The sequence below is a fragment of the Esox lucius genome, chromosome 2 (assembly GCF_011004845.1).
Source record: "Esox lucius isolate fEsoLuc1 chromosome 2, fEsoLuc1.pri, whole genome shotgun sequence".
In the NCBI taxonomy this organism is placed as follows: domain Eukaryota; kingdom Metazoa; phylum Chordata; class Actinopteri; order Esociformes; family Esocidae; genus Esox; species Esox lucius.
In genome coordinates this window covers 12,312,249-12,324,222 of record NC_047570.1, presented here as the reverse complement: position 1 = coordinate 12,324,222, position 11,974 = coordinate 12,312,249, and the positions used below count along the sequence as shown (strand labels likewise).

The 11,974-nt window shown below is 39.1% G+C and overlaps 1 protein-coding gene across 1 annotated transcript in view; it reads left to right on the top strand.

Moving 5' to 3' along the window:
• The first annotated feature begins 239 nt into the window (after window positions 1-239).
• The window catches only part of dpep1 (dipeptidase 1), a 14,727-nt gene continuing 2,992 nt past the window's right edge, over window positions 240-11,974 (top strand). The window contains exons 1-9 of the mRNA XM_013138257.4: window positions 240-362; window positions 649-775; window positions 911-1,067; window positions 1,254-1,404; window positions 6,201-6,270; window positions 6,936-7,112; window positions 10,841-10,925; window positions 11,075-11,150; window positions 11,675-11,810. Of these exons, the coding sequence (XP_012993711.2) occupies window positions 316-362; window positions 649-775; window positions 911-1,067; window positions 1,254-1,404; window positions 6,201-6,270; window positions 6,936-7,112; window positions 10,841-10,925; window positions 11,075-11,150; window positions 11,675-11,810 (1,026 nt within the window). The 5' untranslated portion in view covers window positions 240-315. The remainder of the gene's footprint in view (window positions 363-648; window positions 776-910; window positions 1,068-1,253; window positions 1,405-6,200; window positions 6,271-6,935; window positions 7,113-10,840; window positions 10,926-11,074; window positions 11,151-11,674; window positions 11,811-11,974) is intronic.

Below are 11,974 nucleotides of genomic sequence, written 5' to 3'. Positions count from 1 at the left end.
CAAACCCTGTGAGGTCTGAGGAGGAGCCAGGGTGGAACACAGCAAACTGTGAAACCTGGAGAATCAGAAAGCAAAGACCAAGGCACTGCAAGCAGAGAAATTAAGCAAAAACTGTGGACTTAATGACAGATTAAGAGAGAAAAGCATATTGGCTGTGGTGAAAAAGTCTGTTGAAGGTTCAGTACAGGCTAGGTCAGGTTCTTTGTTTGAGTTTAGTGATAGTGAGAGATGCAGTCTAGAGGGATTTCATGCTGGATTGAGACTTTATTGGCACTGTCTTGTGCTTTCACACTCTCTGTGGCACAGGATGACCACATGACCAACGCACTAACGCTGATGTCGCAGACACCACTGATTGATGGGTAATTAATTACATTTTCTCCCTTTATGACTGTACCATGGGTGATTTTAATGTAATGTAAACCAAAAATCACATTTGTTGTATATTGTATGGGGTTAATGACTTAAACTACCAATCAAATGTACCGTGCATACTGCAGTGAACTTCCACATACACACCATTTTTTATCCAAGAAGCAGTTTTGAGACATTTCGTACTATGTATTCATAATGCATGGGTGCGTGTTAACAGCACTGACTGCCCTGTATGAATGTCATACTGTGATCTCTTTGACCTCTGCCCCACAGCCATAATGACCTGCCTTGGCAGATAAGGATGAAGTTCAACAACCAGCTGAATAAGGTGGATCTGTACACACTCCAAAATACACATACCAATATTCAGAAGATCAGGGAGGGACGACTGGCAGCACAGGTACACGTACACACACACACGCATAAAAGAACAAGGATATGCCAAAGGCATATTGGAGAATGCGGTACCTGGATCTACTTTAATAGATGATAAAAACAATGATAAACAAATATAATGTTTATTGTACCCGTGCAGTTTTGGGCAGCATACGTGCCATGTGAGACTCAGTACAAAGATGCCGTCAGACAGACTCTGGAGCAGATTGATGTCATCCACAGAATGTGCAAGAAATACCCTGAGGCCTTCATGTTTGCTACCAGCAAGAAAGGTTATACCGTCATTCACAAAGAAGGTTTAATAAAAGACTTAGACATCAAATCTGTTTACAAGGATGAGACCCCTACAGAAAATCTCACTGAAACACAATAGACATCAAATCTGTTTACAAGGATGAGACCCATACAGAAAACCTCACTGAAACACAATAGACATCAAATCTGTAATGTCTTCCGAACTCTATCATGTCATTTCACCACAGATATCATGGATGCATTTGACCAGAACAAAACTGCCAGTCTGATCGGGGTGGAAGGAGGACACTCTTTGGACAGCAGCCTGGGTACCCTGCGCACCATGTACCAGCTGGGAGTCCGGTACCTCACACTCACCCACAGCTGCAACACACCCTGGTGAGTAGGCTAGGCTCTGCGACGACAGGGAAAGACACTGGTGTGGGGACTGGGGGAGGAGCCAAGTATTCAGGGTTCGAAATGAGGAGGTGCTGGGGAGTCCGATAAGTCTATAGGGACCCCCCATAATATTTATTTTTTTAAGTTAGGGGGGTCCCAAAAAATGTATTTAAACCCTCATTAAAATCATCAATTATGACTGTGAAAATGATTGGTCTTCAAGGACGCTTTATAATCTGCATCGATTGTGTATTCATTCACTGGTCTGAGGCTGTGGTCGGAGTAGCTTGGCTGGATAAGTGAGTCCGGTTGCCCAGAAATTCCTATTGAGCATCACAGGTGGTTGTCTTGCTCCTCGCGCACGCACAGAGCTGAAGTCAGCAAACCGCAAATACAATTACCTTGACTGAAATCAACTACAGTAATTGAATGAAAATACTGTATATAAGAGAAGTGCTTGATGTTGATCTCTCTATAATTGCTTATAGTACAATATAAGCTGATCCTCTATCAAACATTGCATTTATTAGATACCCAACAATTTGTTTAGATGAGTAATTTTGCCATTGTTACTTGCTAGCTAGCTGGGCGACATTGAAGCCAAATTAGTTGCTACTAGCTGACCGAACTAGTTGTTCGTAGCTTGCTTTACCAACCTGTTGCCCAGTCAGTGATGACCAGTAATAACCAGGACGTACTGCAGGGTTGTGACTTGATTGACGTTAATATCGTTTGAGCATTAATGTGTATGTACATGAGACTCAGAACTTTAAAATAATTTTTCAGAACCTAGAATCGTGCATCATGGACATAGCAGGCTTATTCTGAAACAAGTAAAATAACAGCCACTGGCTGTTTTAACATTTATTAGCCAGTAATATTCATACTAGTATCTACTAACTTACTACTTGGAATAGTCATAAGAATTGAGCAATTGCTAGCGAGACGACGCACTGCCAAAGCAATTTCATTTCAAGGCATAACAACATTCTTTTTTTTTTTCATTTGTGAATGACATTGATATAATAACTATCAATATTTGGGACGATAACTGACATTTGCATCAAGTGAAAAGATGAGATAATCGTGGAAACCCCTCCTCTTTTACTGCCCACAGGGTTATGATCTATATTACCCAACAAAGCATGCACGGATGCGTACTTCAAAAATGCAGCAGAAATAGTTGCAATATAATCATAAACAGTTTTTAGTTTTACTATGATGTAGCTACGGAAGGTTGTAGCCAGCAAAGTTTTGAGCTATCCTGAACAAATCCTAATGTGTGATTTGTTTTTGACCATGGCAAGGCTTGAGCACCAGTCCCCTGCAGGGCAGTCCATAACTGTTTCTCAATGTAAAGGATCCTTCCTTAGTAGGACTAGTAGTGATTTATAAAATAATTGCCGATGACGGCAACCAAGCTAACAACTGTTAGCTAATTTGACAGGTCCGGTTCGGTTCAGTTAGCTAGCCTACCGTTAGCTCGTGAGGTATCTAGCTAATTATCAATAGCAATTTGTACTGGCATTTAAACGTTAAACTTTATTTTTATGTACTACCGTTTTAACAAAGGTACGGTAACGTTAAACACTAAACTAAAGATACTTACATTTAAAAGCATATTGCACCGTCACATTTTTTTTTTTTTTTTACGAGCTGGCAAAGCCGTGCGGATAGGATTGTGGGTAATATAGGAGCGCGAAGGATACACATATGCATCCTTTGCCGTCTATGGGAAATTCTCCGAACGAAGGACTCAGTCCTTGGTGGGATTCGACATTGGAACGGTCCTTTGACGAACGTCGATGACGTAGAATCCTCCAAATTCTGGCTTCGAAGGATCCTTCCTTGACATTGAGAAACATGTCTCCAACCACTATTTAACAAGGGATACTCACTCAGTGAGAGACATTCGCTCTTCTTGGCCGGCTCCGCTTATGCGGTCCGGCAAAAAGGCTACATTCTGCTATGGTAACATAGCTGATGAGGAAATTGTAGACATATTGGCTTAGTTAACAATAATTATTCTCAGATTTCATCATGAAAATTGAATTAATGTAATTTAGCTTAATGTTTTAACATTAATTAGTAGGGGTGTAACGATGCATCTACTACATCGATGTATCGATTTATATTCCTATGATCCAACTACATCGACCTGTGCTCAGCAAGTTGGTCTTCCGGACGACATATATCGATCTAATATAGTTTTAAAAAGTAATCAATCGATTGTATCGATACTAGGAAATAACCCATTGGATTTAAGCACGTCAGACTTTATATTAATGTTTTTTCTTAGCACTTTTAAACGTTACTTGATAGACGTTACTCGATTCAGTCTGCCTATCCGTGACGTCATCTCCCCGCGCCAGCAGCAGCGCAAAGACAACAAAATATAGCATGGCAGACATAGACATAATTATGTCTATGATGGCAGATGGCAGAGGAGAAGCCGACGAGCGAGAAATTATCAAGCCACCTTTGCGGTCCAGTGTGTGGAAAGTGTTGGTTGCACTACATTCTTGATATTAATACTGTATTTGTATTATTTCTATGTTGATAAACATCAGCAAAAGTAGGAGGTAAACCTACTGTTAATTCAACCTGAAGAAATGTTGGTTGCATTTTATTTTTGATATTAATATAGTAGTATTTTTATGTTGAAAAACAAAAGCAGAAGTAGCAGGTAAACCTACTGTTGAAATGTTGGTTGCACTTACTGTACTTATTGAAAATGTATTGAAAATGAGAGCAGAACATTTTAACTTCCTGTTAATTCAACCTAAAGTGTTGGTTGCACTTTATTCAAATAAAATGTGAATGCATTTGCTATTAATTGTTGTTTACTTGTTTGTTTATATCCATAATTAATTGATACCTGATTCCCTTACAAGAAACAACAGGAATCTAGGAAAATTCACCTGCACTGTCCAGTATCCAGGTTTTTATTTCAGTCACACTAGTTGAATTTTTGGCTAAAAAGTTACTGAATCGATTTCAAGTCACTGAATCGTTTCGGATCGTATTGTTCTAAATGAACCAATATCGGCCTTGAATCGTATCGACAACCACGAATCGTGATACGAATCAAATCGTTGTTAAAATGAATCGTTAAACCCCTATTAATTAGTTAATGAAACAATATTTTGCATCATAGAGTACAGTCAAAAAGACCAGCTCAGCCCAGTTTAGCACAAGCCAAGTACAAGCCAAGAACAGCCCATCTCAACTCAGCAAGGCGAAGTACATACTATCTTAGCTCAAACTGGTATTAATAAATAATAACTAATGTTTTTCTTTTTCTTACTGAGAACTAGCTGAGCCAAACGGAAAAAACAATTTGCCTGACCAACTAATAGGATGAGTGTGAAGATCTTAGGGACTTCCACCAAGAAGAGCGTCTCTTACTGAGTGTGTGACTGACTGATTTCGTATCTCCTCGCAGGTGAAGCGATGTACGCGTTATGAATTCTTCTGTATAGACAAATACCTTGCAGGTTAAAATATTAGTATCTATATTGTAGTTAGCCTGAAATAAAACAGTTTACGGTTATATTGCGACTGTTTCTGGCATGGAAACGTTCATCTTCAGTCTCACTAGCAATTGCTAAATTCTTATGATTATTCCTAGGAAGTTAGTAGATACTAGTAAGCCTATTACTGTCTAATAAGCTGTTAAAACGGCCAGTGGCAAAAGCCATACAGTTCATATACACTACCATGGAGGTAAACTTAATAAGAAACGTTAGTCGGTTTAACACAATCCTCAATGGAGTCTAGCGAATGTGGAAAAGTGTAATGCCGTGGTGTAGTGGTTAAAGACAGTGCCTCATGTGGAAGACCTAAGTTCCAATCTATTGAAAGCAAAGACATTTATTTATTATTTCTGGTAGATTCCACGACTCCCTCATCTTTTCACTTGATGAAAAAGTTACTTATCGTTATCGTTACTTATAGTTATTGTATAAATATCATTCACAAATGAAAGAAAAAGCATGTTTTTTTGCCATGAAAGGAATAAAATACATTCTTATGCCATGAAATCAAATAGCATTGGCAGACTTACTAGCAATTGCTCAATTCTTGTGACTATTCCAGTAAGTTAGTAGATACCGGTAAAGCTTATTACTGGCTACTCACAATAGCATGTGTTAACATTCAATTAAATTGAATGGCTAGAATTCCTTTGTTATATGTTGTTGGATTAAGGAATACTGGACAGATACAATCTGACTTGTTTTCAGCCGCTTGCTAGCAACATTTTAAAATTGGCGTTTTTCATATGTAACAGGTCAGTAGGGCTCTACAATTTTAAACAGTCTTCAGAATCTTTCATGATGAAATTTAAGGGAACCCCCCAAGAGTCATAGGTAATTTCAAACCTTGCACGTATTATCATCAAAAGTGAGGTGGTTGATAATATCTTCAAATTGAAGCACAGCTTTAGAAATAGCTTAATTATTCCGCTGCTCTATGTAGGGATAAAACCATAAATTCATAAATCATGTTTAACTTTATTCAATAAATGGTCCTCTCAACTCATAGAACTAAGATAGAATGGACAAATTCAACACTTTATTCTGTAGGTTCTATGGCAGGGAAACTAGGGGATTTCTGCTTCCATGTTTTCAGAGTTTTACATTCTTGAAGAGACGCTTAAACAGATGTGTTGGTTATCACACCCATGACCTTGATTAGACCCCAGGGTCTGACAAACTCCCCTCAGCTTCCAGTCACTCATCACGTCCCCATCTCCCGGAGAGTTCACTGCATATGCATGTTTTCTTCTCCTTCAGGGCAGATAATTGGCTGGTAGATACGGTTGATGAGCCATCGCAGCACAATGGACTGTCTGAGTTTGGCAAGGTTGGTCTATCACACTATTCAGCCTTTGGACTGTACGAGATTTTATTGTGTTACAACATTAAATTAAAAGGATTTTATTTTTGTTACTTATCAAAGACTATGTATTGACTAAGTCAAAAATGTCAAAATGAAAATGTCTTTGGCATCAAGTTGGGTGGGAACCTATGGTGGAACCACATCTCAATTGGATTGAGGTCCAAGCTTTGACTGGGTCACTCCAAGTCATTGAAAATATTGTTTTGAAGCCACTCCAGTGAGGCTTTAGCTGTATGTTTGGGGTCATTGTCCTGCTGGATGATTAATATTCACCCAAGGCCCATATCTCTTGCAGAATTCTGCAGGTTTTCTTCTAGGATTTCTCTGTACTTGGCTGCATCCATTTTGCCCTTCCTCTTGACAAGATTTCCATGGAGAAAGCTTAAAAATTTGTAGTATAGTGTGTCCATAAATCCTAAAATATATTACATTTATTTGCATGAAACTCTGACGCATTGACATGAAAAGGACTTTCCGTAGGCACTGTACTATCTCCAAACTCTATCATTAGCTTGGATTGGCTGATTTAATCACATAGCCTGTGTAACCCCAGTATGGTAATACAGTTGGACGATGATCATCTTGTACAGCCCTGGCAGCGACAATGCGTATGTTTTTTCACTTGACAGCAACTAATCTCAGAAATGAACCGCATTGGGATGTTGATTGACCTGGCCCATGTGTCAGAGAGAGTAATGAACCAGGTTCTGGACCTTTCTAAAGCCCCCATCATCTTCAGCCACTCCTCTGCCTATGCTGTGTGCCCACATAAGAGGAACGTGCCAGATGATGTCCTGAGGAAGGTGGTGAGTGAGGGGAGAGGGGATGAGGGGCTTGTAATTTCAGAAGGTGAGTTCCTCTGAGTAAGAAATCAAAATTGTGATATCCCTAAAAACAGGACAGTACAAAACAACAAGAGCCATAGAAACATTTTAACCACCAGTAAGGGCCCACAACTACAGAAAAACCTGTATAATGTTTCTGTTTCGCACCAGAAAATCTCAATTACAGAACATAAAAGCCCAACTCACTACACATATTTGGTTCTATTATTTCCAACAAATCATATTACAGATGTTATTTGTTGGGACATGTTGTAATTTGGGTGAACTATCCCTCTAGTGAACTTTGTGTTACCTGTATGTTGTTATCTACAACATAGTGCCATTCTGTTTTTCTGTTTGGTTTATATTAGATTATATTCACATTTCCTTACAGTGGGGCAAAAAAGTATTTAGTCAGCCTCCAATTGTGCAAGTTCTCCCACTTAAAACGATGAGAGAGGCTGTAATTTTCATCATAGGTACACTTCAACAATGAGAGACAAAATGAGAAAAAAAATCCAGAAAATCACATTGTAGGTTTTTTTAATGAATTTATTGGTAAATTCCTTGTTAAATAAGTATTTGGTCACCTACAAACAAGCAAGATTTCTGGCTCTCACAGACCTGTAACTTCTTCTTTAAGAGGCTCCTCTGTCCTCCACTCTTTACCTGTATTAATGGCACCTGTTTGAACTTGTTATCAGTATAAAAGACACCTGTCCACAACCTCAAACAGTCACACTCCAAACTCCACTATGGCCAAGACCGAATACCAGAAACAAAATTGTAGACCTGCACCAGGCTGGGAAGACTGAATCTGCAATAGGTAAGCAGCTTGGTGAGAAGAAATCAACTGTGGGAGCAATTATAAGAAAATGGAAGACATACAAGACCATTGATAATCTCCCTTGATCCGGGGCTCCACGCAAGATCTCACCCTGTGGGGTCAAAATGATCACAAGAACGGTGAGCAAAAATCCCAGAACCACACGGGGGGACCTAGTGAATGACCTGCAAAGAGCTGGGACCAAAGTAACAAAGGCTACCATCAGTAACACACTATGCCGCCAGGGACTCAAATCCTGTAGTGCCAGACGTGTCCCCCTGCTTAAGCCAGTACATGTCCAGGCCCGTATGAGATTTGCTAGAGAGCATTTGGAAGGTCCAGAAGAGGATTGGGAGAATGTCATATGGTCAGATGAAACCAAAATATAACTTTTTGTTAAAAACTCAACTCGTCGTGTTTGGAGGAGAAAGAATGCTGAGTTGCATCCATAGAACACCATACCTACTGTGAAGCATGGGGGTGGAAACATCATGCTTTGGGGCTGTTTTTTTGCAAAGGGACCAGGACGACTGATCCGTGTAAAAGAAAGAATGAATGGGGCCATGTATCATGAGATTTTGAGTGAAAACCTCCTTCCATCAGCAAGGGCATTGAAGATGAAATGTGGCTGGGTCTTTCAGCATAACAATGATCCCAAACACACCGCCCGGGCAACGAAGGAGTGGCTTCGTAAGAAGCATTTCAAGGTCCTGGAGTGGCCTAGCCAGTCACCAGATCTCACCCCCATAGAAAATCTTTGGAGGGAGTTGAAAGTCCTTGTTGCCCAGTGACAGCAGGGATGGAAATTAGCACCCGCCACCAGCCAAATGCGGGTGATTATGTGTTGTGGCGGGTAAACTCGCTTCACCTACCGGCCACCGTGGCGGGTAAATAAAAATAGCATACTGTTTCACCCGGACACTTTTACGGAAGAGGATTAGTGCCAAGCAATAATAAGAAAAATAAAACCATCTCGACATTAAAGTCACTATAATGCGAGATTAAACTCGTTACATTTTTAGAAAAAAGTCGAAATACAATCTTGAGAATAAACTCATTCAATATCAAGAATAAAGTTTAATAATCCGTTTTATGGTATCCTGGGAAACCATGAAACCTCGATGAATCGCGCGTAGGTGAAGCCAGCGATAACCTTGCATTTGTCCACTGGTTGTCAATTCATGTTGGACAAAAGCGAGACGCAAATTGTACAGATTTTTTCTTCTAAAAAGACCTAGCCGCTTGCAAATTCTCTTTTAAATTCGTATGCTAATTATAATTCTGTCATAATTAGCTAATAGTTTATAGTATTTCTTTGTTACTGAAAGAAAGTCTATAATATAGCTTGACTAATTGATCCAACTCTGCCATGTCCTCTATCAGTAGACTATGCAATGCACACTGATCGAATGCGTTATTCTCAAGATTGTATTTCGACTTTTTTCTCGAAATATAACCAGTTTTTTCTCCAAACACAACAACTTTATTCTCGATATTTAATGAGTTTATTCTCAAGATTGTATTTCGACTTTTTTTCTCGAAATGTAACGAGTTTAATCTCGCATTATAATGACTTTATTGTCAAGATGTTTTTTTTATTTTTTATTATTGCTTGGCACTAATCCTCTTCCGTACACTAATCGCAGGCGTTAAGAGGACCGCTGAGAAAACATCTCAGCCAGTGGACAAAGAGGCGAAAGTCAAAAAAGTTTTTTTAAAGAACGATGGAGAAAAGCAGACAATGGGGAGTCCCATGATTGGTTAGTTTACGACGAGACAAATCTGATAATGTACTGCTCTGTATGTCGTCAACACGCTTCACATTGTTGGTTAAAAACAAGAAAGTGGCTGGTAAAAACATTGAGTGGCTGGTAGATTTTGAAATCCACCAGCCACAGTGGCCGGTGGACAACATTTTTTATTTCCATCCCTGAGTGACAGCCCCAAAACATCACTGTTCTAGAGGAGATCTGCATGGAGGAATGGGCCAAAATACCAGCAGCAGTGTGTGAAAACCTTGTGAAGACGTACAGAAAACATTTGACCTCTGTCATTGCCAACAAAGGATATATAACAAAGTATTGAGATGAACTTTTGTTATTGACCAAATACTTATTTTCCACCATAATTTACCAATAAATTCATAAAAATCCTACAATGTGAAAAAATCTAATTTTGTCTCTCATAGTTGAAGTGTACCTATGATGAAAATTACAGGCCTCTCTCATCTTTTTAAGTGGGAGCACAATTGGTGGCTGACTAAATACTTTTTTGCCCCACTGTATATATCAGGGACTGTTTTTGTATGCTAATGCGACATCTACAACCCTAAGCACAACAGCCTCTGTATTTAACATGGGATTGGATTGTGTAATACTATAAATGAAATCTGTGCACAATCCTGCACAGTCTTATTTTCCTGGTTTTTGATAATGAATTATATTTTAATTGTTATATAGGAAATATTTTGGTGAAATATGTAGAAAGGGGCATCATTTTACATTTTCTAGTTTAAATTGACAGAGGCAATGGGAAAACAGAGGGAGAGTATTTGAGGAAAGAGCAGTGGGACGGGAAGCATGAGCTCAGACCACTAACACCCCGAGGCAACATTATTATTGACAGTTTGTGTTCCAATGTAGTTTATATACAGTGTGTATGTTCTGAGAAGGCAATTACATTTAGTAAATGTATTTAGTGTTTTGCAAAATTACACAGACTTCTGTGTCTTTAGAACAATGTTTTAAAAATCTGAAATTTGATTTAATACTTGCAATCTGAAAGAATGCCGTCACAGGGTAACTAGCTAGATAATGAATAGTGAGTTGCTGGTAATGAAAGTTATCAAACATTGACACAGGTCTGTTTCCTCTTTTCTCACCAGCGAGACAAAAATGGCATTGTCATGGTTAACTTTTACAATGAGCATGTCACATGCAGCCAAATAGCCAACCTGTCACAAGTGGCAGGTGAGTAAACGAAATGCCTTATGGTCATAATTCCATCATTTGATTTTACTCTCCAGTACCTTATCACACAAAAGGTTTTTACTAAAAAAAATCTTATCACACAGTGCTCTTTGTTTCTTATTAGAAATTACATTTCATTTTCTGTCTAGATCACTTTGACCACATCAAGCGGGTGGCTGGATACCATATCATTGGTTTTGGTGGTGATTATGATGGAGTAAACAGGTGTGTGAATCGTCTGAGGGGTTGTTCACCTACCTACAATAAAAACACTAGTGAACATGAGCAGAGTACATTATATTCAAACGTGTGTCTTTTAGCCATTGAAAAAAACCAAAAGTTTCAAAAGCAACAACAACAAAAAAAATGCACTACAAGCAAAGGGGGCAGTCTAGTCAAAATGAAGGGTGGTTGATAATAAAATTTTATTGGAGTTTTTGTTTTCAAATTGTAACAGTGGCAGTAGTGGAGGAACCAGGCACAGGCGAATACACTCGATGTAGTCGTGTTTAATAGAAAACAAACACTGAGCACACAAATCAAACTTAAGGAAAATAAAGTCGACAAAAAGACACAAATGTACTTCCATATGATCCTCTCCTGAGCCTGCTGGGGAGTTGCCACAGTTAAAGAAGTACATATTGGATATTAGGAGAAAGGATTGCTGAGTTTAATAGAATAGCATAATGATGGCTTTAGTTGAACACTGATGTGTTTTTAAACTCCTCTGTAATGGTGTTGTCTGTCAGGGTCCCTGAGGGTCTGGAGGACGTGTCTAAGTACCCGGCCCTGGTGGCAGAGCTGCTGAAGAGAGGATGGACAAGTGTAGAGGTGAAGGCTGCTCTGGGGGAAAACCTTCTCAGAGTGTTTGGAGAAGTTGAGAAAGTGAGTCCAACAGTAACAGTTCCCCAAAGACCTCTACAGAACCAACAAATAATATCACCATTTACAGAACTAAACTATACCCCTACAGTTTAGTATCATTTACAGAATACAGTGATTAAGAGTGAGAGAAATTGAAATTGATAAATTGAGAGATGGAAAGAGAG